The following is a 27,697-nucleotide window of genomic DNA, read 5'->3' on the forward strand; positions in this document are numbered from 1 at the left end:
TACCTAGCTACTGTCAGGGCACCCTCATACTCTGCTCCTGACTGGCTAGTAGTCCTTCCCTAGCTACTGTCATGGCCCTCATACTCTCGCTTCTGACTGGCTAGTAGTCCTTACCTAGGTACTGTCAGGGCACGCTCTCACTCTGCTTCTGACTGGCTAGTAGTCCTTACCTAGGTACTGTCAGGGCACGCTCCATACTCTGCTTCTGACTGGCTAGTAGTCCTTACCTAGGTATTGTCAGGGCACTCATACTCTGCTTCTGACTGGCTAGTAGTCCTTACCTAGGTACTGTCAGGGCACCCTCATACTCTGCTTCTGACTGGCTAGTAGTCCTTCCCTAGCTACTGTCAGGGCGCACCTGCATACTCTGCTTCCGACTGGCTAGTAGTCCTTACCTAGCTACTGTCAGGGCACTCCATACTCTGCTCCTGACTGGCTAGTAGTCCTTCCCTAGCTACTGTCAGGGCCCTCATACTCTGCTTCTGACTGGCTAGTAGTCCTTACCTAGGTACTGTCAGGGCAGCACCTCAACTTGCTCTGACTGGCTAGTAGTCCTTACACTAGGTACTGTCAGGGCACGCCCTCATACTCTGCTTCTGACTGGCTAGTAGTCCTTACCTAGGTATTGTCAGGCACGCCTCATACTCTGCTTCTGACTGGCTAGTAGTCCTTACCTAGGTACTGTCAGGGCAGCCCTCATACTCTGCTTCTGACTGGCTAGTAGTCCTACACCTAGGTACTGTCAGGGCCCCCCCTACTCTGCTTCTGACTGGCTAGTAGTCCTTACCTAGGTACTGTCAGGGCCCGCCCATACTCTGCTTCTGACTGGCTAGTAGTCCTTACCTAGGGTACTGTCAGGCGCACCCTCATACTCTGCTTCTGACTGGCTAGTAGTCCTTACCTAGCTACTGAGCATGTGCGGCTCCCAACAAAGATGGAACAGAAGTGAGATGTCTCACTCTGTAGCTAAAACAGAGAGCTCAACACCCAGGGTGAAAAGAGGAGCTGCAGCAATATGCAGTACGACAAAAATATGTTGTTTTTTTGGAAAATTAAACCTATTCTGATATAACCTCTGAATACAATCATGAACCTGACCGTGAGCGTAATAGGAGCACTTTAAGAAGGCGGACTGTCAGCCATGCAGGTTTTGTGCCGGTACCTGAGCGATGTCGTCCTTGTACAGGCCTCTCTTGAGCCGGACCCAGGACTTGGGCTTCAGGTTGGTGACTTCTTTGACCACTTTGAGGACGTCCGTCATCTCCTTGATGGGAACCATCTGCTGGTTCCACAGACCCATGCGCAGAGCGTTGCCGTCTCGATGGCCGATTTGACGGCGCTCGCTTGTAACCGACTCCAATGCGTGGCGTTACGGCTTTGACGTGGTCCGGGGCGACCACGGACTTGATCTGCAGAGGCTGGAGGGGTGGGGGGGTGGGGGGGGTTAGACTCACATTATAAAAAGCAGGGGTGCAGACTAAAAACAATTCATGCATCGTAATTTTTGTGTAACACAGGGTTCATACGCATTTTAACCAATACTTTTCGGCAAATTTCCATGACTATGTGTTCCGGAAAATGTCAGAAAAAGGGACTAAAACATTCAAAACTTGACAAAAACGTCCAAAATAAGCAAAAAACCCGGAATAAATGTCAAAAAAAAGCGACTTAAACATTGAAAACTCGACAAAAACGTCCAAAATAAGCAACAAAACGTCCAAAAAAACTGCAGAAATGTCGGAAAAGTGACTAAGACAATGAAAACTCCGACAAAAACGTCCAAAAACCAGCATAAATGTCAAAGAAAAAGAAAAAGTGGCTAAAACATTGAAAACTCCGACAAAAATGTCAAAAATAAGCAACAAAAACTTCAATTATGCCATTCGACATTATACAAGAACTGTTTTGTGTAACACAGGGGTCAACGCGATTTTTAACCAGTACTTTTCCTCGCAAATTTACATGACTGTGTTCCTGAAAATGTCAGAAAAAGGGACGAAAACATTGAAAACTCAACAAAATCGTCCAAATAAAAAAAAAAAAAAACTGCATAATTCTTCGGAAAAACGCCCCAAAACATTGAAAACTCGACAAAAACGTCCAAAATAAGCAATAAAACCTTCATTTATACCATTCAACATTATACAAGAAGGGTTTAGTGTAACACAGGGGTCATAACGCGATTTTAGCCAGTACTTTTCAGCAAATTTCCATCACTATGTGTTCCGGAACAACAAAAACTTCCAAAATAAGCACAAAAACCGACATAAATGAAAAATGCGACTTAAACATTGAAAACCTCGACAAAACGTCCAGAATAAGACAACAAACGCGCAAAAAACTGGTCAGAAATGTCGGAAAAGTGAGTAAAACATTGAAAACTCGACAAAAACGTCCAAAATAAGCAACAAAAACGTCAAAAACTGCAAATTTCCATGACTGTGTTCCGGAAAATGTCAGAAAAAGGGACTAAAACATTCAAAACTTGACAAAAACGTCCAAAATAAGCACAAAAAATAAGCAACAAAAACGTCAAAAACGGCACAATTGTCGGAAAAAGCGGCTAAAACATTGAAAACTCGACAAAAATGTCCAAAATAAGCAAAAAAACCCGGCATAAATGTAAAAAGAAAGCAACTTAAACATTGAAAACTCGACAAAAACGTCAAAAATAAGCAACAAAACGGCAGAATTGTCGGAAAAAGCGGCTAAAACATTGAAAACTCGACAAAAACGTCAAAAATAAGCAACAAAAACTTAAATTATGCCATTCGACATTATACAAGAAGGGTTTAGTGTAACACAGGGGTCATACGCATTTTAACCAGTACTTTTCGGCAAATTTCCATCACTATGTGTTCCTGAATGTCAGAAAAAGTGACTAAAACATTGAAAACTCGACAAAATCGTCCAAAATAAGCAACAACAACGTAACTAAAAGGCATTCGTGTCGGAAAAAGCGTCAAAAACTTTGAAAAAACGTCCAAAATAAGCGAAACAAACGTCATTTGTGCCATTGGCCATTCTCCAGCCGGTGTTAAGGTCCCCTCAGAGCTGGACTATAACATGAATGATGTCATCAGGTCTGTGGGTCATCATATCGCTCCCCGAACACAACGCTGAGGTTAAGACCACGCCAAAATACTTTCATTAATCACATGTTATTATAATATATAATATAAAAAATGATCCGGTGACTTCTGCAGGTTGTTTCCAAACGTATCACCCTGGTAACCGTTTCTAAAGGTGATCTTTTCTCCTGGAATCGGCTGAGAAAAGAATTGGCCAATCAGAGCGGAGCATTCACATGAGTGATGGTGTTAGGGTCAGAGGTCTTACTGTGTCGGTGAACTGGTAGGCGATGAACTTCCTCATCAGCGCGATGGCCGTCGCCCTCTCCTCGCCGATCTGCAGAGACGAGACATGTTCAGGACGTGTGTGTGTCTCTGTGTGTGTGTGTGTGTGTGTCTCTGTGTGTGTGTGTGTCTCTGTGTGTGTGTGTGTCTGTTTTTTTGTGTGTGTTTTTCTGTGTGTGTGTGTGTGGTGCTCTCTGTGTGTGTGTCTGTCTTTGTCTCAGCGTGTGTCTGTCCGTGCGTGTTTGTTTGTTGGTGTTTGTTTGTTTGTTTGTTTGTGTGTGTGTGTGTCTTTGTCTCAGCGTGTGTCTGTCTGCATGTGTGTATATGTCTGTGTGTGTCCGTCCATCCATCCGGTGTGTGTGTGTGTGTGTGTGTCTTTGTGTGTGTGTGGTCTGTGTGTGTGTGTGTGTGTATCTGTGTGTCTCTTTGTCTGTGTGTGTCTGTCCGTGTGTGGTGCGCGTGTGTGTGTGTCTGTGTGTGTCTGTGTGTGTGTCTGTGTGTGTCTGTGTGTCTCTTTGTCTGTGTGTGTCTGTCCGTGTGTGGTGCGCGTGTGTCTTTGTCTGTGTGTGTGTGTGTGTCTCTGTCGCTTTGTCTGTGTGTGCGTCTGTCCGCGTGTGTATATGTCTGTGTCCATCCATCCATGTGTGTGTGTGTGTATGTATGTGTGTGTGTGTGGTGTATGTATGCGCGCGGGGTCAGTTGTGTGCGTAGTGTGTGTTCGGCTGCATATGTGGTGTGAGGTGTACGTGGTGGTCTGTTTGCCGTGTGTGTGAGATGTGTGTGTGTGTTGGTGTATGTATGTGAATGTGTGTGTGTTAGTGTGTATATGGATGTGTGTGTTAGTGTGGTATATATGTGTGTGTGTGTGTGTGTGCGTGTGTGTATGTGAGTAACTAAAGGAAACCCACCCGACACTTGACCGTCCACAGATTGGGGTCCCTGGTGACGACAAACACATTCAAACATTACCACATGACCACATGACCACATGACCTTCCAGTCTGGATGCTGATTGGTGGGACGACTTTTTTTATACGCACTTGACCCCAGGAAGCAGCTGCTGCTGGGTGATGTCGTCAGAGAGCTCCTCGGACCCTCCGGAGTAACTGCACGCCACGGGAAAAGAAAAAGAAAGAAAAGGAGATAATTAAGGAGTACAAAAAGACTCTCACTCTCCGATCATCTGCAGTCACAGAGGCAACATCCACAGCTGGGCTCACACGATGAATGATTCCAATATCCATTCATAAAATCCAGAAAGCTTGTGAAGCCTTGATCTGGCGAAACCCAACAAAAAAGGAAAAGTGAGAAAGAGGGGGGTGAGAGTGGGATGTGGCTGTGAGTATGACAGAGGAAAACAGAGGAGAGGGGGGGGGGGGGGGGGGGAGAGCGGGGGGGGGAGAGGGCGGGGAGAGGGAAGGGGGGGAGAGGGGGGGGGGGGGGAGAGGGGGGGGGAGGGGGCGAGGGCACAAGCGGGGGGGGGGGGGGGGGGGGGGGAGGGGGGGGGCGGGGGGGGGGCGGCGGCGGGAGGAGGGGGGGGGGGGGAGAGGCGGGGGGGGGGGGGGGGGAGGGCCCATGTCCAAGCTGGTTCGACGATAACGCTTTGGCTCACCTAGTTGTGCGCCAAACCAAAAAAACATGGGAAACTTCTACAACTTAAGATTATGCAACAGTCGAGGCAGAATTTTGGCAAATTGCCGATTTGGAGACTCAGAAATCCCCCAGAAGCAGCAGAGAGTTTGGATATTCAGGCTGAGAAAGAGCTTGTTGTGAGTCGGCACGATTAGAAAATGTAAATCGCTGATTTTGCTCGATTTGCTGAATTCTAGGACGGCTTTGGAACATTTCTGCTGACTTTTTGAGGGCTTAGGGTTAGGGTTTTCATCAAACCGCAGTTTTCATCGCATAAATATCCCAAATATCGCATTTTCTTTAAGAAAACTCGCCGCATAATCAAGGATTTTTTCCCCCCTCCCGCAACAATCACAAAAAAAAACGATTTTTTTCTGGAAGGACTGATATTTAAGAAAGAAAAATCTGCGATTGATCCTTGAATTTTTCGACGCTTCCACATGATAAAAGCCTTCTGTGATCTCGCACCGCCACGTTCTTTTAACGTAAACATTTACTTTTAATAATGCAGCAGGTTTAGAGGAAACTTCTACCTTTATTGAATCTCTCAAATATTCCAAAATTAACATTGAATTGGAAAATCTGTGGTGATACCCAGCCCTATTAAAGTTATTTATTTATTTATATATATATATATGATCTATATATATATATATATATATATATATATATATATATATATATATATATATATGTATATATATATATGTATATATATATATGTATATGTATATAAGGATATATATATATATATATATATAGTATATATATATATATATATATATATATATATATATATATATATATATATATATAAAAACAGGCCAAGACTACAGATAAACAGGGAGGAACGGTAGAGTTTAAAACAGATAAACAGGAAGGGGCTCTTATTAAAATATGATCTAATATATAAAAACAGGCCTCTGAATATGAACAAAAACAGACCTGGTGCTTTGGCATTAAAAAAAAACAATGATTTCAACAATTCACAAGCTTTTTAAGGGTCCATAAAAGTAAATTCTTTGGGGGGGAAATAGAACGTTATTCTTTCTTTAACTGCAGTTAATGATAATTTATGGTATTTTTTATTTGTTAGCAACAGAAACTATTGGAAACTTAACCGGGGGGGGAAGATATTTTGGCATCACAAATTGAAACCATCTCTTCCCACAAGTGAAGGCACGAAAATACTCACTGCTCCCCTCCTGAGGACTTGGCGTATTTCCTCATGTAATATTCACCCAGCGCCTCCTCTCTGGAGTCTCTGTAACACACAAAAACACACACACACACTCAGCCAATGTTACACATCATAAAAACCAAGGACACAAGTGTATACTTGCTAATAATGTGTTGCAGAAGGAGCTCATTGTGAGGGTTTTTTCCCTACAGGAGCCGATTACCGACCGCAAGAATGTTTTTTTCCGTTTATCCCTTTGTAGATTTCTTTAAAAAACATTTTTTTTTACTTCAAGTAAGTTACACAATGTCCCACGATGTCGTGAGTTTGTTATTATTTGGCTAAATCAACTGTGTGAATCAGGGCGTCCAAATGAATCAGGAGCATAGAGAGAACTTATTCTGGGGCAGAGCCAGCAACTTGTTCGGTGTTCTCTCTGAAGCGCGATTCATGCTTCTGCCTAAAAACTACACCGTGGCTACATAGGTAGGGAGCCGGACCCTACACAGTAGCCTGACGGGCACTTCCCGAAAAATGTAACTAGGACAGAGGAAACAAGAAAGGAGAGAAGAAACAGGAGAGAGGAAACAAGAGAGGAGATGAAACAAGAAAGGAAACCAGAGAGGATACAAGAGAGAAAAGGAAACAACAGAGGAGAGGAAACAAGAGAGGAAACAAGAGAGGAGAGGAAACAAGAGAGGAAACAAGAGAGGAGAGGAAACAAGAGAGGAGAGGGAAACAAGAGAGGAGAGGAAACAAGAGAGGAAACAAGAGAGGAGGGAGGAGAGGATACAAGAGAGGAGAGGAAACAAGAGAGGAGAGGAAACAAGAGAGGAAACGAAACAGAGGAGAGGAAACCAGAAAGGAGAGGAAACAAGAGAGGAGAGGAAACAAGAGAGGAGAGGAAACCAAAGAGGAGAGGAAACAAGAAGGGAGAGAGAAAAAGAGAAAGGAGGAGGAAACAAGAGGAGAGGAAACAAGAGAGGACAGGATTCAAGAAACGAGAGGAAACCAGAGGAGAGGAAACCAGAAAGGAGAGGAAACAAGAGAGGAGAGGAAACAAGAGAGGAAAGGAAACCAAAGAGGAGAGGAAACAAGAAAGGAGTGGACACAAGAGAGGAGAGGAAACCAAAGAGGATAGGAAACAAAAAAAGGAGAGGAAACAAGAGAGGAGAGGATACAAGAGAGGAGAGGAAACCAAAGAGGAGAGGAAACAAGAAGGGAGAGAGAGAAAAAAAAAGAAAGGAGAGAGGAAACAAGAGGAGAGGAAACAAGAGAGGACAGGATTCAAGAAAGGAGAGGAAACCAGAGGAGAGGAAACCAGAAAGGAGAGGAAACAAGAGAGGAGAGGAAACAGGAAAGGAGAGGAAACAAGAGAGGAGAGGAAACAAGAGAGGAAAGGAAACCAAAGAGGAGAGGAAACAAGAGAGGAAACAAGAAAGTAGTGGACACAAGAGAGGAGAGGAAACCAAAGAGGATAGGAAACAAAAAAAAGGAGAGGAAACAAGAGAGGAGAGGATACAAGAGAGGAGAGGAAACCAAAGAGGAGAGGAAACAAGAAGGGAGAGAGAGAAAAAAGAGAAAGGAGAGAGGAAACAAGAGGAGAGGAAACAAGAGAGGACAGGATTCAAGAAAGGAGAGGAAACCAGAGGAGAGGAAACCAGAAAGGAGAGGAAACAAGAGGAGAGGAAACAGGAAAGGAGGGGAAACAAGAAAAGAAAGGAGGAGGGGAAAAAAGAAAAGGACAGGATTCAAGAAAAGGGAGAGGAAACACAGAGAGGAAACCAGAAAGGAGAGGAAACAAAAGAGGAGAGGAAAAAAGAAAGGAGAGGAAAAAAGGAGAGGAAAAAGAAGGAGAGGATACAAGAGAGGAAAGGAAACGAGGAAAGGTAAACCAAAGAGGAGAGGAAACAAGAGAGGAAAACAAGAAAGGAGGACACAAGAGAGGAAGAGGAAACCAAAGAGATAGGAAACAAAAAAGGAGAGGAAACAAGAGAGGATACAAAAGAGGAGAGGAAAACCAAAGAGGAGAGGAAACAGGAAAGGAGGGGAAACAAGAGAGGAGAGGAAACAGGAAAGGAGAAGAAAACCAAACTAGTGTGATTCGATCGGACTGAACGAGTCTAGGTGTGAAAGCGCCCTAGATCTAGAGCCTGTTTCCTCCCAACATGCTAACCGGCAACATAGGATTCCATTCACTACGCTAAGCTAACTAGCGGCGCCGCTGCCGGTGTTGCACCGGACGACCACGATGCACGCACAAAAAAAATGGACTGGCCCGTCCGATGTAAATACAGAGAAGGAAGTCTTCGCTTACGAGGATGAGTCAGGTCATCGGCAGAGGTCATTTTACACCAAGGAGGACTTATTTATGAATGAAGACGTTGATTTTAGCTACTAAAATACTTAAAAACACTACACGCTACACAGTGTGCCTTTAGGTTCCTAAAAACGTGTACGCTCCTGCAGAGGGCAGCAACGGGCTGACTTCTCCTTCGTTAAGGAGTCCGTTACCTCCAGAGGTTCTGCAGCCTTCTGGATCCAGAGTGGTCTTCATCCAGAACCACGTGGTCGATGTTCGACACTGAGAGAGAGAGAGAGAGAGAGAGAGAGAGAGAGAGAGAGAGAGAGAGAGAGAGAGAGAGAGAGAGAGAGAGAGAGAGAGAGAGAGAGAGAGAGAGAGAGATATTAGGTTCAGGCTTTGTGTAGTGTGTAATTTGCAAGTTACGTAATACAGTATTAGGGACCACTAAGGTCTGCAGTATAACAGAGACTTCAGATACAGTATTAAGGGGACCACTAAAGTCTATATAAAAGAGACCTCCAGATACAGTATTAGGGGACCACTAAGGTCTATATAAAAGAGACTTCAGATACAGTATTAGGGGATCACTAAGGTCTATATAAAAAAAAGAGAACTTCAGATACAGTATTAGGGGATCACTAAGGTCTATATAAAAGAGACTTCAGATACAGTATTAGGGGACCACTAAGGTCTATATAAAAGAGACTTCAGATACAGTATTAGGGGACCACTAAGGTCTATTTAAAAGAGACTTCAGATACAGTATAGGGGACCACTAGGTTCTATATAAAAGAGACTTCAGATACAGTATTAGGGGACCACTAAGGTTCATATAAAAAGAGACTTCAGATACAGTATTAGGGGACCACTAAGGTCTATATAAAAGAGACTTCTGATACAGTATTAGGGAATCACTAAGGTCTATATAAAAGAGACTTCAGATACAGTATTAGGGGACCACTAAGGTCTATATAAAAGAGACTTCTGATACAGTATTAGGGGACCACTAAGGTCTATATAAAAGAGACTTCAGATACAGTATTAGGGGACTACCTAAGGTCTATATAAAAGAGACTTCAGATACAGTATTAGGGGACCACTAAGGTCTATATAAAAGAGACTTCTGATACAGTATTAGGGGATCACTAAAGTCTATATAAAAGAGACTTCAGATACAGTATTAGGGGATCACTAAGGTCTATATAAAAGAGACTCTAGATACAGTATTAGGGGATCACTAAGGTCTATATAAAAGAGACTTCTGATACAGTATTAGAGCCACTAAGGTCTATATAAAAGAGACTTCAGATACAGTATTAGGGACCACTAAGGTTATATAAAAGAGACTTCAGATACAGTATTAGGGGACCACTAAGGTCTATATAAAAGAGACTTCAGATAGAGTATTAGGGATCACTAAGGTCTATATATAAAAGAGACTGATACAGTATTAGGGGATCACTAAAGTCTATATAAAAGAGACTTCTGATACAGTATTAGGGGACCACCTAAGATCTATAAAAGAGACTCTAGATACAGTATTAGGGATCACTAAGGTCTATATAATAAAAGAGACTCTTAGATACAGTATTAGGGGACCACTAAGGTCTATATAAAAGAGACTTCTAGATACAGTATTAGGGGACTACTAAGGTCTATATAAAAGAGACTTCAGATACAGTATTAGGGGACCACTAAGGTCTATATAAAGAGACTTCTAGATACAGTATTAGGGGACCATTAAGGTCTATATAAAAAGAGACTTCTGATACAGTATTAGGGGATCACTAAGGTCTATATAAAAGAGACTTCTGATACAGTATTAGGGGACCACTAAGGTCTATATAAAAGAGACTTCAGATACAGTATTAGGGGATCACTAAGGTCTCTATAAAAGAGACTTCAGATAGAGTATTAGGGGACCACTAAGGTCTATATAAAAGAGACTTCAGATAGAGTATTAGGGGATCACTAAGGTCTATTATAAAAGAGACTTCTCAGATACAGTATTAGGGGACCACTAAGGTCTATATAAAAGAGACTTCAGATACAGTATTAGGGGACCACTAAGGTCTATATAAAAGAGACTTCAGATAGAGTATTAGGGGACCACTAAGGTCTATATAAAAGAGACTTCAGATAGAGTATTAGGGGATCACTAAGGTCTATATAAAAAGAGACTTCTGATACAGTATTAGGGGATCACTAAGGTCTATAAAAGAGACTTCTGATATACAGTATTAGGGGACCACTAAGGTCATATATAAAAGAGACTTCAGATACAGTATTAGGGGATCACTAAGGTCTATATAAAAGAGACTTCAGATACAGTATTAGGGGACCACTAAGGTCTATATAAAAGAGACTTCTGATACAGTATTAGGGATCACTAAGGTCTATATAAAAGAGACTTCAGATACAGTATTAGGGGACCACTAAGGTCATATAAAAGAGACTCTAGATACAGTATTAGGGGACCACTAAGGTCTATATAAAAGAGACTTCTGATACAGTATTAGGGGATCACTAAGGTCTATATAAAAGAGACTTCAGATACAGTATTAGGGGACCACTAAGGTCTATATAAAAGAGACTTCAGATACAGTATTAGGGGACCAGTAAGGTCTATATAAAAGAGACTTCAGATACAGTATTAGGGGATCACTAAGGTCTATATAAAAGAGACTTCAGATACAGTATTAGGGGACTACTAAGGTCTATATAAAAGAGACTCTCTGATACAGTATTAGGGGACCACTAAGGTCTATATAAAAGAGACTTCAGATAGAGTATTAGGGGATCACTAAGGTTTATATAAAAAGAGACTTCAGATAGAGTATTAGGGGACCACTAAGGTCTATATAAAAGAAACTTCAGATACAGTATTAGGGGACCACTAAGGTCTATATAAAAGAAACTTCAGATACAGTATATGGGGACCACTAAGGTCTATATAAAAGAGACTTCAGATAGAGTATTAGGGGACCACTAAGGTCTATATAAAAGAGACTTCTGATACAGTATTAGGGGACCACTAAGGTTTATATAAAAAGAGACTTCTGATACAGTATTAGGGGACCACTAATGTCTATATAAAAGAGACTTCAGATACAGTATTAGGGGACCACTAAGGTCTATATAAAAGAGACTCCAGATACAGTATTAGGGGACCACTAAGGTCTATATAAAAGAGACTTCAGATACAGTATTAGGGGACCACTAAGGTCTATATAAAAGAGACTCCAGATACAGTATTAGGGGACCACTAAGGTCTATATAAAAGCATCCAAAGAGCACCATGTCATGGGACCTTTAAATCAATAACCTGCAGCTTCTAATGAAAGTGAACAGCCTGATTCCATTTAATCACTTTAAAATGTCTTCTTTATGAGGCCATGTATTCTGAATGTGCATTAATGTGAACCTAACTGTCGTCTGTCCTGTCCCTTGTCTGTCTTAAATGCTCTACTTTAAGTATTACTTGCACTTTATGTATAATATATAATGCGTGTGCACTAAATGTAGCCTGTCTCAAATGTCGTTTTTATACATTTTAAATGCGCTTAGCGTGCAACACCACTTGATCCATGGTAAAAACGTTGTTTGGTCTCACTATATACAGTGTATATGTTTGAAATGACAATAAAATGAGTCGACTTGTTTAACATCCTGTAACTGTTTCACTGTATGTGTGTACTGGCTATTGCAACTGTATATTATATTATATTATATGTATTGTAATTGTATATATGGCATGTTATCAGGGCATCACTGAAAAAGAGAGCTTGCAAACAATTGGGGCCCTCCCTGCATAAACTGTGTATGTGTGTGTGTCTGCGTGTGTGTGACAGAGTGCGTTTGTTCGTGTGTATGTGTGCGTATGTGCATGTATATGTGTGTGGTCGTGCGTGTCTGTGTGTGTGTGTGTCTGTGTATGGTCTGTGTTTTTGTGTGTGTGTGTGTCTATGTGTGTGTTTGTGTCTGTATGGTGTGTGTGTGTGTGTCTATGTGTGTGTTTGTGTCTGTATGGTGTGTGTGTGTGTGTGTGTCTGTGTCTGTGTGTCTATGTTTGTGTCTGTGTATAGTGTGTGTGTCTATGTGTGTGTGTGTCTATGTGTGTGTTTGTGTCTGTATGGTGTGTGTGTGTGTCTGTGTGTGTGTCTGTGTCTGTGTGTCTATGTTTGTGTCTGTGTCTGTGTATAGTGTGTGTGTCTGTGTGTTTTTGTGTGTGTGTGTGTGTGTGTGTCTGTGTGTTTGTGTGTGTGTGTCTGTGTGTGTCTTGTGTGTGTGTGTGTGTGTGTGTCTGTGTGTTTGTGTGTGTGTGTCTGTGTGTTTGTGTGTCTAACAAAAAGAGAACCAAATGACACAAATTTTAAAAAGATTTTAAAAAATGAAGTTAAGAACAGACTTACCTTCAGCCTCCTCTGCTCAGCATCGACCAATGAGAGAGAGAGAGAGAGAGAGAGAGAGAGAGAGAGTATAAAGAGGAGGCAAGAGGAAGAGCAGTAGCGGAGATAAAGTAGGGGAAGGAGGGAGGACAGAGAAGAGAAAGAACAGAAGGGAAAGGAGTTGAGAAAACAAAAAAGGGAGAGAGGGAGGGAGGTAGAAGGTGTGGTAGAAGCAGAAGAAAAGTAAGACGAAGAGATGGAGAACCAAAAAAGAAGAAAGAGAAGCAATGCAGAGGCAGCAGAAAGGAAAGAATAATAAAAAGGTGACAGTGAGCAAGAGATGGAGATGGATAAAAGGGGCCAAGAGCAGGATGGGAGAAAAAAAAGGGAAGAAAGGGTAAAGCATGAAGAGAGAAAAAAGGAGGGGAAACGGACAAAAAAAAAAAGAAAAAGAGGGGAAAGAGGGGGATGAAGAGGTGAGGACAGGAGATAGTGTTCATCAGGGGCAGGGCAGGGCACACAGGCAGCAGACAGGCAGCCACAACACAAAGCATGATGGGAGAAACAGAAAAACAAGCGAGTTAATTGGATGGTGACTGTGAGAAGCACGAGACCAGTGGAGGGTTCAGGAAGGGTCAAAGTACAGCAGAAACTAAACCGACACAAACTTCGTCTCGGTGTGCAAGTGGCTGATGGGAAACGCAGTCTTTGAAGCCGGTCCGGTAAGGTTAAAGGAACACACCGACTTTTTGGGACTTTATCTTATTCACCGTAACCCCCAGAGTTAGACAAGTCCATACAGACCCTTCTCATCTCAGTGCGTGCTGTAACGCTGTCTGACGGCTCCAGCGTTAGCTTAGCTTAGCACAGAACAGGCAGGTGAATGGTTCCAACTAGCCTACTGCTCCGAATAAGTGACGAAATAACACCAACATGTTCCTGTTTACATGTTGTGATTTGTGGAGTCACAGCGTGTACAAAAAACAACGTAACATGAGACACAGCCATCTTCTAACCAGTAAACAAACCGGGAACTATATTCTCAGGCGGAAGAATATAGTACTTGGGCGGAGTGATATGCTTTGCAGCAAGCCTGTCTGAGAATATAGTTCCCGGTTTGTGCTAATATTGTGCTCAGTGCTGTATAGTTTTACGTATCCAATTTATTTAGTATTAGAGCACTGCAGAATGTTTGGTTTCTGAAGCTATGAATTAAATGTCCTACATGGCTTTAATAGAAAAAAATGTATTTGACGCATCGAGATATCGAAGACGTGCAGGAAATTGTCACAGGTCGGATTCGAACCTTGGACCTCTGTGTCAAGGCGTGAACCTCTCAGTACATGTGCGCCTGCTCTACCCACTGAGCCAACCCGGCCACAGACTCAGATTAATATGCTAAGTGTCTGACACCATTATGGAAAGGATCCCTTCAGAGATAGACCTTTAAAACCTCTTTGAGACCTTTCTGTTTAACCAGAAACAGCTCTGAAGTCTCTACCTCTAAACCCACCAGACTCCATTTAAAAAAATCACTACTTTTAGAGTGTATAGAGCCAACATATTGTCACATGTAAATCAGTAAACTATGTGTTTATTTCAACCAGAACTAGAGTTGTGATGGTTGGAAAAGTGGAAAGACGACCCCAAAACGGCTTTTAATAGTTATATTTAGTTTCTGTTGACTCTGAATGAAGTGTATTATACGATGCTTAAATCACTCTTTATTTACATGGAGTCTGGTGGGTTTAGAGAACGCAATTTCCCAGATGTTTTTATGTTTAAAAAAAGGATCTTACTCTTTAACAGAAAGGTCGACCTCCTTAGAAATCCTTTCCATAATGTTGTCAGACACTTAGAATATTAATCTGAGTCAGTCAGCGGCAAAACGAGCACTTTTATGGACGTAAAATAGGATCCAAGGTTGGAAAAAACGAAAATTTCTTTTAACTTTAAGATTCTTTACAGTTCGAATAATCTTAGTGTTGACTCTTTGAAGTGTTTTTGTGCATTTGTCTTTCAGCAGGATTAGAGAAGAGCTACTGGCTCAATTTTCATGAAATTTGGTGGAAGGGTGCAGCATGTGCCGAGGAATTTGGGAATTTTGGATCCGAATCCCGGGGCAGATAGACACATCATTTTTCTCTTTTGTTAACATTACGAGATAGGGGTGTTTGGCCTGCCTTAATGTGGCGTTGGAAGAATGAACTCACACTGCTTTTTCCTTTGGCAGAAGTCCGCGCTCTCAAAGTGCCGTTCTGGCGGCCATTTGTGTCTACCGAGCACCGATTGGCTCACTGCGTTTCCAGGTATTGAACGCCCAACAGCGGACCTGTTTAAGTGCAATTCAGAGATCTGGAAAAACAAACGCTCGGAGTGTTTTTGCACAGCCGGCGATCGAGACATTTCTGCCGCTAACTAGGCATTGGTTTGGATTTAGTTTGTACTGTACTTTACCCTTCAGTGATACTTTGCATTTACAATGTGCCACATAGAAAGCTTCATCCACATCGGTTAGTCCAAAACGTGAAGTAAAGAAATAAATAATGTGTACCAGGTAGCAGGGTCAGGCAAATGATCACACTTGGTTCTCTGAAGGGGGAAATTACTCACAGCATGTGCAGATTAGGGCTGCGACTTAACGATTACAGTTAATTACTCCGTTAAATCGGTTGTTTATTATTTATGCAAGTTCCCGCAATTCCATCGCATAAAATTGCATAAATATCCCCTATATTCCATCGCAATTTTTTAAGAAAACGTGCCGCAATAATCAAGGATTTCTGCCCCCGCAACAATCACCAAAAAAAAAAAAAAACTCCACATTTTTCTGGAAGGACTGTAAAGTGGTAAACAACTGGTCAGTTAATTGATCGGTAAGTTAAATATATCTTTAATAAATAAACATTCTCTGGTTTCCAGCTTCTCAAATGTGAGGCTTTTTGCCTCTGAAACATATTCTGCTTCACACCAAAACAATGTGATTTCTTTGGGGAGTTACGAGTTCAATAATCATGTGTTCATATTTGGTTTTATCCAACAAATCAAAAATGTGTACAAGCGTTTCTTCGGAGGCTGCTGCGATCAGCATTTTACCTTTGTTTTTTTGATTCCGTAGCCAATCAAAATGTTTGTTTTTTGGGAGTTGTTGCTGCTCAAGGAGCCAATAATGGATTTGCCCTCGGTGCTTCCCTCGCGTTAACGCTACACGCTCACAAATACAGTGCGTGCTGACATGATGAGGTGGTGAAGGGGTTAATACATTCATGGGTTTTTAATTTAAAAAAAAAATAAAAATAAGATGACACTGATATTCCATTTTTTTTTTGTTGCTTCAGAGACACATGGATATTTATATATATATATATATATATATATATAAAAAACATGGAAACATCAGAGCGGGAGAGCATCTGTAGAGTAGATTTACCGTTAACTGAAGAGGACATGCACGGCAAGAGAGGAACACCAACGAGACAGAGAGAGTTCAAGTCAGACATGTTCACAATCTGCACACACTCTCTCGGCTTCATACGGTAAACACTGAACCCTGAAGAATCAACACGTTACACAACAAATAACTGACTTTTAAAATACGGGGCTGGGTACCGAGACCCGGTGTCAAAAGGTCTTGGTACAGGTATCGTGGATTTTTAAACCACACCCAGACCTACACTTCAGCTAAGCCGCTTTTCGACACAAGTTCTGTTTTTTTTTTTTGATGCTACGTTTTAGGGGTGTAAGAAAACATTTCCGATACACTTGAGTATCGCGATATTTTATTTTGCATTATTAAAAAAAGGGAATATCGATTTTTTTTACACATTCAAAAATATTCAGGTGAGACGCACCACTAGTGTCCTTGCCTAGCAGTGTCTAACAGTGCCTAGCAGTCTCCTGAAATATTACGACTTTCTTCAAGACTTTTCTCCTGAAATATTACGACTTTCTTCAAGACTTTTCTGCTGAAATATTACGACTTTCTTCAAGACTTTTCTGCTGAAATATTACGACTTTCTTCAAGACTTTTCTCCTGAAATATTACGACTTTCTTCACGACTTTTCTGCTAAAATATTACAACTTTCTTCAAGACTTTTCTCCTGAAATATTAACTTCTTCTTCAAGACCTCTTCTCCGAAATACTTTTTTTCAACACTTTTCTCCTGAAATATTAACTACTTCAAGACTTTTCTCCTGAAATATTACGACTTTCTTCGCTTCTTTTCCTGAAATATTACGACTTTCTTCAAGACTTTTCTCCTGAAATATTACGACTTTCTTTAATCGACTTTTTTCCGCTAAAATATTACGACTTTCTTCACTGCTTTCTCCCTGAAATATAGACTTCACGACTTTTCTCCTGAAATACACTTTTACGACTTTCTTCACGACTTTTCTCCGAAAATATTACGACTTTCTACGACTTTTCTCCCGAAATATTTACGCCTGAAATATTACGACTTTTTTCACGACTTTTTTCCTGAAATATTACGACTTTTTTCACGTCTTTTCTCCTGAAATATTACGACTTTTTTCACGACTTTTCTCCTGAAATATTACGACTTTTTTCACGACTTTGTTCCTGAAATATTACAACATTTTTCACGACTTTTTTCCTGAAATATTACGACTTTTTTCACGACTTTTTTCCTGAAATATTACGACTTTTTTCACGACTTTTTTCCTGAAATATTACGACCTTTCTGCTCATAATCTTCAAGACTTTTCTCCTGAAAATACGATCTTCACGCATCTTCACGACTCTAAAATATACCGACTTCACTCGTTGAAATATTACGACTTTCTTTAAGACTTTTCTCCTGAAATATTACGACTTTCTTCCGACTTTTCTGCTGAAATATTACGACTTTCTTCCGACGTCTTTTCTCCTAAAATATTACGATTCTTCAAGACTTTTCTCCGGAAATTAACGACTTTTCACACTTCCTGAAATATTACATTGACTTTCTCCCGAATCACCTTATTCTTCTGCTAAAATATTACGACTTTCTTCAATACTTTTCTCCTGAAATATTAGCTTTCTTCACGACTTTTCTCCTGTAAATATTACGACCTTCAAGACTTTTCTGCTGAAATAATGACTTCACGACTTTTCTGCTGAAATATTACTACACTTTCTTCAAACCGAAATATTACTTTTCTTCACTTTTCTGCTGAAATATTAACGACTTTCTTCCAAGACTTAACTTCTCCTGAAATATTACGACTTTCTTCACGACTTTTCTCTCTGAAATATTACGACTTTCTTCACGACTTTCCTCTGAAATATTATCTTCTTCACGACTTTCTTCAAGCTGACTTTTCTCCTGAAATTACTACGACTTTCTTCAAGACTTTTCTGCTGAAATATTACGACTTTCTTCACGACTTTTCTGCTGAAATATTACGACTTTCTTCACGACTTTTCTGCTGAAATATTACTTGACTTTTCTCTCCGAAATATTACGACTTTCTTCTTTCTGCTGAAATATTACTGATTTCTCACGACTTTTCTGCTAAAATATTACGACTTTCTTCACGACTTTTCTCCTGAAATATTACGACTTTCTTCACCCAACTTTCTCTGCTAAAATATTACGACTTTCTTCAACGACTTTTCTGCTGAAATATTACGACTTTCTTCAAGACTTTTCTGCTAAAATATTACGACTTTCTTCAAGACTTTTCTCCTGAAATATTACGACTTTCTTCACGACTTTTCTGCTAAAATATTACAACTTTCTTCAAGACTTTTCTCCTGAAATATTACGACTTTCTTCACGACTTTTCTGCTAAAATATTACGACTTTCTTCACGACTTTTCTGCTGAAATATTACGACTTTCTTCAAGACTTTTCTGCTGAAATATTACGACTTTCTTCACGACTTTTCTGCTAAAATATTACGACTTTCTTCACGACTTTTCTGCTAAAATATTACGACTTTCTTCAAGACTTTTCTCCTGAAATATTACGACTTTCTTCACGACTTTTCTCCTGAAATATTACGACTTTCTTCACGACTTTTCTCCTGAAATATTACGACTTTCTTCACGACTTTTCTCCTGAAATATTACGACTTTCTTCAAGACTTTTCTGCTAAAATATTACGACTTTCTTCAAGACTTTTCTCCTGAAATATTACGACTTTTTTCAACTTTTCTCCTGAAATATTACGACTTTCTTCAAGACTTTTCTCCTGAAATATTACGACTTTCTTCACGACTTTTCTGCTAAAATATTACGACTTTCTTCAAGACTTTTCTCCTGAAATATTACGACTTTCTTCACGACTTTTCTGCTAAAATATTACGACTTTCTTCACGACTTTTCTGCTGAAATATTACGACTTTCTTCACGACTTCTTCACGACTTTTCTGCTGAAATATTACGACTTTCTTCACGACTTTTCTGCTAAAATATTACGACCTTCTTCACGACTTTTCTGCTGAAATATTACGACTTTCTTCACGACTTTTCTGCTGAAATATTACGACTTTCTTCACGACTTTTCTGCTGAAATATTACGACTTTCTTCACGACTTTTCTCCTGAAATGTTAGGACCGTGCAGTTGCTGAATCTGTCTTCATTTCAGATCAACAAAAAGGTCAGTTTGAAAGATTTTCGTCAGATTTTGAGAGGCGTTAGTCATGCTCGTCCTTCTCGTCATTTCCGGTTGAGGCCGATTCAACATGTCAAATCGGCCCAAATGACGACGGCACGGAACACACCGAACAGACTCCGAGTCACCGACCAGACTGTCCGACGGACGATTATCGGCTCGGTGTGTCGGCGCCTTCAGAGGTAGCGTTGCATCGCATTGACGTGGGGAAAATGAAGACCTGTTAAAAATGATTTAAGGCCTACGACACAATACTTCAGTGAATTTAAGAGGAACATCTTTAAGGCCTAAAAATTTAGATTTTTAAATTGGAGACTTTTCTTTTTTAGACTCGTTAAGACCTCGCGGAAACCCGGACAGACCTCACTAGGGTTGGGCGGTATCCAAAATTTTGATATCGTCAAACCTCCTCCCTATGTTACCGCGGTATACGGTATTACCGTGCCTAATTAAAAATGATGACGTAAGGCTCAGAAACTGAACACCAAACACTAATACTGGAAATACAGCTGGGCGATTTCTTTCCCTAAAAAACTCAATTTACGATTCGATTTCCCCCCCCCTTCCATTTAAAACAAAATAACTGCGAACTGTAAATATATTTTAAAAATATATATTTATTGTATTTAATTAAAGTGCATCAACATAAACAAAAGTGCAAAGGCAAAGCCTTTCTCTAAGTGAAAAGTCCCTGTGCAGTGCGCAACAAAGGTTGTTAAACATCCAAATTATTTATACTGTATTTGGATTGAAAAAAAATCTAACAAAAAAATCTATTTTTTTGAAAATATGAATCGATTTGACCTACCAACTTGATTTTTTAAATCAAATTGATTTTTTTTCCCAGCCCTAACTGGAAATATAATAACATAACAACTTACAAAGAAACTACTTTCTCCTCCACACTGTCACGAGATGACAGCCACACATAATTACATACATTATATTCAATATTTAATCCTTGTCTCCTATAGAAGTGCCTTTTTTTTTTAATTTAATGCCGGGATTGAAACTGATACCGTTGCTGTTTTTAAGACCTCACGGTATACCGTATTACCGCCCAACCCTAGAGCTCGCATCTCAGGACTGTTTTTTCTCAGTTTTTTCAGTAGGAAAAGTGCCGAAGACTGAAATATGACAAAGCTCTCTCCGGGCGCCCTGAACCGGTCGAGTTGCTCACCTTTCTCCAGAATGTCTTCCGCTCCTTCTTCCCACTGATCCTCCTCGTCTTCGTACTCATCGTCCACGTCTAGGCACAGAGAGGACACGAGGAGAAGGACAAAAAGGGTATCAATGCCATGATGAGTAATGATTGGATAATTACACAAAATAACATCTAGCCAACCAGACAGTAATGTAAATGGACTGTGTTTATATATGGCGCTTTTCTAGTCTTAACGACTACTCAGAGCGCTTTAACACAGTACAGGAACCATTCACAGAGATTCCTACACTGTGGCCGAGGCTGCCGTACAAGGTGCCACCTGCTCATCAGATACACACTCACACACGTTTACACTCCGATGCGCTGTGTTGTGGGCGGGACATTAAGTGAGGCTGAGTGGCGAGTGAAACCAGGGACAGAGACGGAGCTGTAGCTGGGCCAAAAGTAGCGCACTTTCTACTTAATGGACTTCATCGGTTATCATACAAATAAAACGCAGATACAGATAGGTCAGTGTAACGCTTATCAGTTCAATTTTTTAAGCACAAACATTTGGGAAAAACAGAAAAGTGGGGTTCAAATATCAACTTTTTCATTTTTTTTTTCTTCCCACCATGACAAATTAAAAAATTGGATTTAAAATGGTTTATCCCAATTTTCTGTTTCTTATTCAGATGAATCAGAAATTTAGAAAATTAACTAAATTGCATCTGAGATCCAATTATTCACAATACTGCCATGGTATTCTCTGTCTCTACTTTGCAGAATATGCAGCTCATTAACTGCACATGGACCCCAAAAAAAAACAACAACAAAAAGACGGAAAGCTGAAGTGGTTTTGGTACCGGCTTCGTCCAGGATGAACCCTCCGTGTCGGGGCTTCTTCTTCCTGGGACCCTCCTCATCGTCCTCCTCCTCCTCTTCGTCGTACTCCTCCTCGTCCTCCAGGTCTTCGCCCTCCTCCTCCGCTACCTTGTCGCTGCCCACGGGGCTGCCCGTCTCCTCCTGGGGGGGGGGGAAGAAACAGACAGATCCTTTACTCAATAAAAAAAGTACTAATACTACTCTGGTACAAGTTAAAGTCCTGCATTTCAAATGTTACTTCAGTAAAGGCAGGTCAGAATCGTCATAAATAAAATGCCGCCACCATTACCACCTATAAGGATTCCTTCTCCCCATTTTTTAACCCTATGTTCCCTGTGTTTCTGTGTTTAAGTGAGTGATGGGAACACCAGTCTTTGACATTGGTCCGGTATTAAGAGAGATCTCTGCAGTCGGCAGCAGAGAAACATGCTATAATATAAGTTAATAGGACAATCGTCCAGCTTTTATTTATCTTAATAGAAGTGCTCGTTGTGCCGCTGACAGACTCAGATTAATATTCTAAGTGTCTGACAACATTATAGAAAGGATCCCTTCAGAGATAGACCTTTAAAATCCTCTTTGAGACCTGTTTAACCAGAAACAGCTCTGAAGTCTCTAGCTCTAAACCCACCAGACTCCATTTAAAAAAATCACTACTTTTAGCGTGTACAGAGCCAGCATATTGTCACATTTAAATCAGTAAACTATGTGTTTATTTCAACCAGAACTAGAGTTGTGATGGTTGGAAAAGTGGAAAGACGACCCCAAAACGTCTTTTATTAGTTGTATTTAGTTTCTGTTGGCTCTGAATGAAGTGTATTTTACGATGCTTAAATCACTCTTTATTTACATGGAGTCTGGTGGGTTTAGCGAACGCAATTTCCCAGATGTTTTAATGATTTAAAAAAAAGGATCTTAATCTTTAACAGAAAGGTCGACCTCCTTAGAAATCCTTTCCATAATGATGTCAGACACTTAGAATATTAATCTGAGTCTGTCAGCGGCAAAACAAGCACTTTTATGGACATTAATACAAGCTGCACAATTGTCCTATTAACTTACATTGTTAAAAAATAAATAAAAACTCAGGAAAATAGGGTCCAGATGAAAAAAAAAAAAAAAAACAGTATTTATACTTTAAGGCGTACCAGGACATTTGATGCTTCACTTCCACCAACTTATCACCACTACTTTTACAATTATTCATCAAATTCAATTAGACCAATAGTTAAGATTAGAGGAAGACCATTTAAACCGTTTTTCTCGAATGCTATAAAATGAAGAGCGTGGGACCAACTGTGTTATTTTTGGGCAATTTGGTGGAAAGAAACCCAAAATTTCTGATAGAAAACGGATAAAATTAGACCCGAGGACAACATTTAAAAGGGCTAAAAGTACAATATTTCTCAGCTTTCTTATGCTGAAACCTGCTGCCATCTCACACAGGTGTGTGCGGGAGGGTGTCAGTCAGTCGTCTGTATCACCATAATACATGTGCTGTATATGTGGGTGGGTGAGCGTGTGTGGGAGAGAGAAGAGAGAGTGTGAAATACTTTCTTTTAGGAGCACTGATCTGGAGTGGCACCTTGAATTTCCCTGTGTTAATACACTGTATTCATGCAATGACAAATAAAGCTTGATTTGATTTGAAATGTAGCGGAGTAGAAGTAGAAAGTGGAATGAAAAGAAAAGACTACAAGTAAAGTTACCTCAACATTTGTACTTAAATACAGTACTGGAGTAAAATGTATTTAGTTACAGATATACACAGCATGCTAGAGAACACCCTTCCTCTAATAGCATACGTTTCCAGCCTGTGGTTTTATTTTTTGGGCCATTTATTCCACTTTCCATCGCAATGTTTATCTGTAACTTTACCTAAACTACTTGAGTAAGTGTACGTAGTTACAGTCCAGCCAATGCTGTTAACACTAGCTAGCTACATAAGTCTGAGACATTACACCTGGCCCTGACTAAATCAAACTAAAACCAAAATTAAAACTATATTACACCACTGCAAAGTAACAATAAAGTCCACAATATGCTACAGGATGTCCTTCCTCTGAAAGCATACGTTCTCAGCATTTATATCGGCCTGTGGTTGTTATTTTTGGGGCAGTTTATTCCACTTTAACGCGCCACTTTTCATCCCAATGTTTACCTGTAACCCACCGGGCAGTTAGCATCGCTTAGCTAGCGGTTAGCACGTACCTCATTCTCCACTTCCTCGGCTTCTCCATCGCTGCTGCGCTCGCTCTGGTTGTCGGAGAAGTCGCTGTCGTCGCTGTCAGACATCTTAGCTGCCCGGAGCACACTGTGAAGGGGGCATGAAACACAAACCCGCTTCGCTAAAGTCTGAATTGCAGAATAATAAAAAACAACAAATGCTAACGGCTAAGCTAGCAGCGCCGAAGCATTCCAGGGCATAACAATCAGGCCTAGCAAAGCATGCTAACGTTATTTGAATGGATATCTCCCAAACAACGGCAAACAAATGTTACTTAATGAGCTCCGCGGTTGTTACTTACCCGTATGACCTCCCGCTTCTGTTCAATATCTTATAAGTTGAGTAATAAAAGTAAATATCCCCTTATTTCGATTAGTCTGACGTCTCTCACGTCTTCTTGGGCAGCCGCGAGATTTCGAAAAGCTGGGGGAACTCTCGCGGGTTTTGGGGGGCGGTTGTGGTCATGAGAGAAAGAGGTCTCACTCTGCTTCTTTTTTATAAAATTACACACCAGTTACAGAGACACTGGTTTATAGATTGAGTGGAAGAAGATCTTTTAGGTAAAAGTTGTAATACTACAGCGTATAAATACTCTGTTACAAGTAAAAGTCCTGCTTTCAAAATCGTACTCAAGTAAAAGTACAAAAATATTATAATCATTGATTGTATCTGAGTATAATTAACTAAAAATACACAAAACGTGATTCCTCAGGGATTTAAAACATCTTTATTGTATAATGTTTCAGCCATGATATAATTCACACATAACAGTATACAAAGTATTCAATTTGACACAAAAAAGACAGGACAAAATAAGTAGTATAAGTTTGTTTTTCAAAATAAAGGTTATTTTTCAAAATAAAAGTCTTTTTTCAATCAATATCATTCGAATCATAAAAAAATATATTTTTTCTTAAAAAAAATCTGAAGATCTTAAAGAAACATTCAATATCTAACTTTGCTGACATGCTTTTATTTCGAAAAAAAAAGTCTAATATCTTTCACTGCATTATTGCATGTCTCATATAGCTTTCTCACATACAGTTTGGGCCTCATAAAGTCCCCAAAAAATCTTGTGATGTGTGTTTATGGAAAGGATTTCTAAGGAGGTCGACCTTTCTGTTAAAGAGTAAGATCCTTTTTTTAAACATAAAAACATCTGTGAAATTGCATTCTCTAAACCCACCAGACTCCATGTAAATAAAGAGTGATTTAAGCATCGTAAAATACACTTCATTCAAAGTGGACAGAAACTAAATAAAACTATGTAAAGCCATTTTCGGTCGTCTTTCCACTTTTCCAACCATCACAACTCTAGTTCTGGTTGAAATAAACACATATTTTACTGATTTACATGTGACAATATGTTGGCTCTACACACGCTAAAAGAGTGATTGCTAATGTTTCAATATACTTTAATATAGTTGTATGTGTGGTTTCTTTTTTCACCCATTTGCATTATGTTTATATATATATATATATATATATATATATATATATATATATATATATATATATATATATATATATAATTTAGAATCTATAAAATAGAGGTTCAAAATAAACTTTTTCAAAATAAAAGTATTTTTTTCTATCAATATTCGAATCATAAATCTTTTTAATTTTTTCTCAGAAGAAAATCTGAACATCTTAAAGAAACATTCAATATCTAACCAAACATCATTTCAAACATGAACATTCATAAAAATATTTTTTTGTAATTGCAAAACACACACCTTCCTTGGGGATTTTTCTTTTTTTTAATAATTAACTTTATTCATCAACAGTTACAATTAATGCCAGATACATACAAATACCAAAGTCTAAGAGCAAAAAAAAACAGGCATTCAGAACATATAAAAACACCAAAAACAAACATGCATTATGCATTTAAATAACTAGCCTATAAACTAACCATATAGAAAAAGAAAAAAACTATAAATCAGTTCATGATTATCTCATAGGTCGATGGTTTTAATAGCTTTTTTTTAGTTTTTTAGAATATTGCATAGATGAAATGTGTTATTTGAGTTCATTTTCGAATGCTAAAAAAGATGGTTTGTGCTTGAAAAACATTACATTTATATTATTCGTGTGGATTTTTGTTATTTTATCATCCTGTTTATGATGTATGTGTATGTTGTGTGTGATGTCTTTAAGCTGCTGGGACCTTGAATTTCCCTTTGGGGATCAATAAAGTATCTATCTATCTATCTATCTATCTATCTATCTATCTATCTATCTATCTATCTATCTATCTATCTATTTAAACAGTTGTACAGTTTTTATTCCCAACTTATAGATATTTTAAACTATTTGTTCTTATATTCTATCCTATTATTATTTAATGTATATTGTATTCTTTTATTTCATCTATATTCTGTATGTGTGACTGATATTTTTGCTGCTGCCACACCGGACTTTCACATTTTTTTGGGATCTATCTATCTATCTATATCTATCTATCTATCTATCTATCTATCTATCTATCTATCTATCTATCTATCTATCTATCTAACTAACTAACTAACTAACTAACTAACTAACTAATTTTAAAAGAGTGATTCCTCTCTCTCACAACAATATCTCTGACGCGTCGTGACGCCATCACGTTCGACGGCTCTCTCGAACCAGCCAATCACATCGCGCTGTTTCAAGGAGAGTCACGAGTGTCCGTGTTGACAGCGTCGTTGCTGCGTTTTTGAAGAAATAAAACAGTAAAATAAAATCCATAAAACCTCCGGGGGGGAGTTAAGCTGCGTCGGACATGAACAGCGTCGGGGAAGCCTGCACGGACCTGAAGCGCGAGTACGACCAGTGCTTCAACCGCTGGTTCGCCGAGAAGTTCCTGAAGGGGGACCGGAGCGGAGACCCGTGCACCGAGACCTTCCGGAAGTACCAGCGGTGCGTGCAGAAGGCCATCAAGGAGAAGGACATCCCGATCGACGGAGTGGAGTTCATGGGCCCCAACAAGGACAAGCCCGAGAGCTGATGGCGGCGGGGGAAGAAACCCCTAGACAGATACATTAGTACTGAGATCACCGGGGGGGAAGTGCGGCCATGAGGGCCTACTGAGCATGCGCAGAAGCAGAGAAGCTGTTGGAGCCCTTGTGTGTGTATATGTCATGGATGGATTAAGAGAACATGTGTATGATGTTAGTGCAGATTTAAACACAAGGAACTGATCCCAGGACAGTTTTTTTTTTTTTTAATAAAAAACCTGCTGCTTACTGAGCATGCGCAGAAGCAGAGACGCTGTTGGAGCCTGTGTGTATGATGTATGTCAGATTTAAACACACAGAACTGATCCCAGGACAGTCTTTTTTTGTTGTTGTTCAACCTGCTGCTTACTGAGCATGCGCAGAAGCAGAGTTTCTGCAGGTGTGTGTGTGTGTGTGTGTGTGTGTGTGTGTGTGTGTGTGTGTGTGTGTGTGTGTGTGTGTGTGTGTGTGTGTATTTGGACACACACAACTGATCCCAGGACAGTTTTTTTTTGCTGTTGTTTTTAAACCTGTTGCTTATATTCTGGAGTTTCTTTAACATGAATGTTGGGCTGCTTGTAGTCGATTAACCAATCATCAACTATTATGATTGTTGTTTAAATTATATGCATAAAGTAAAGACCCAGATCAGTCTCTTTGCTCTGTTTGTATCTCTGTTAACTGAATGTTTTGGGGGGTTTTGGATAAAAGAAGACACTCTTAAGGGCCAGACAGGTTTAGTTTACTGACATGCATTTATTTTGAAAAGAGAGTCTTAATATCTTTCACTGCATTATTGCATGTCTCATATAGCTTTCTCACATACAGTTTGGGCCTCATAAAGCCTGCCCAGGTATAGTTCACCATCTTTCGGGTCCTATCGCACGCGCTCACACGCTCCACCTCCCCGACAGGTGCGGGCGAGACGGGCCGGTGGTGCGCCCGACCCCAAGGGGCCGGGATCCCACCTCAGCAG

At 40.0% G+C, this 27,697-nt stretch overlaps 2 protein-coding genes across 2 annotated transcripts in view; one reads left to right on the plus strand and one right to left on the minus strand.

The window, feature by feature from the left end:
- The window catches only part of supt5h (SPT5 homolog, DSIF elongation factor subunit), a 73,582-nt gene extending 49,405 nt beyond the window's left edge, over nt 1–24,177 (minus strand). The window contains exons 1-12 of the mRNA XM_039778484.1: nt 24,042–24,177; nt 23,725–23,827; nt 21,495–21,654; nt 20,665–20,733; nt 12,886–12,897; nt 8,683–8,752; nt 6,184–6,252; nt 4,397–4,462; nt 4,265–4,295; nt 3,340–3,408; nt 1,352–1,418; nt 1,163–1,317 (exon numbers count right to left, since the gene is read on the minus strand). Of these exons, the coding sequence (XP_039634418.1) occupies nt 1,163–1,317; nt 1,352–1,418; nt 3,340–3,408; nt 4,265–4,295; nt 4,397–4,462; nt 6,184–6,252; nt 8,683–8,752; nt 12,886–12,897; nt 20,665–20,733; nt 21,495–21,654; nt 23,725–23,808 (852 nt within the window). The 5' untranslated portion in view covers nt 23,809–23,827; nt 24,042–24,177. The remainder of the gene's footprint in view (nt 1–1,162; nt 1,318–1,351; nt 1,419–3,339; nt 3,409–4,264; nt 4,296–4,396; nt 4,463–6,183; nt 6,253–8,682; nt 8,753–12,885; nt 12,898–20,664; nt 20,734–21,494; nt 21,655–23,724; nt 23,828–24,041) is intronic.
- A 2,184-nt stretch (nt 24,178–26,361) lies between these two features.
- triap1 (TP53 regulated inhibitor of apoptosis 1) lies at nt 26,362–27,375 on the plus strand. The gene has a single exon (XM_039780996.1). The coding sequence runs from the start codon at nt 26,508–26,510 to the stop codon at nt 26,730–26,732; it is 225 nt and encodes a 74-aa protein (XP_039636930.1). The 5' UTR covers nt 26,362–26,507; the 3' UTR covers nt 26,733–27,375.
- Nucleotides 27,376–27,697: the final 322 nt, after the last annotated feature.

This window comes from Perca fluviatilis, chromosome 2 (genome assembly GCF_010015445.1).
Source record: "Perca fluviatilis chromosome 2, GENO_Pfluv_1.0, whole genome shotgun sequence".
Taxonomy (NCBI): Eukaryota; Metazoa; Chordata; class Actinopteri; order Perciformes; family Percidae; genus Perca; species Perca fluviatilis.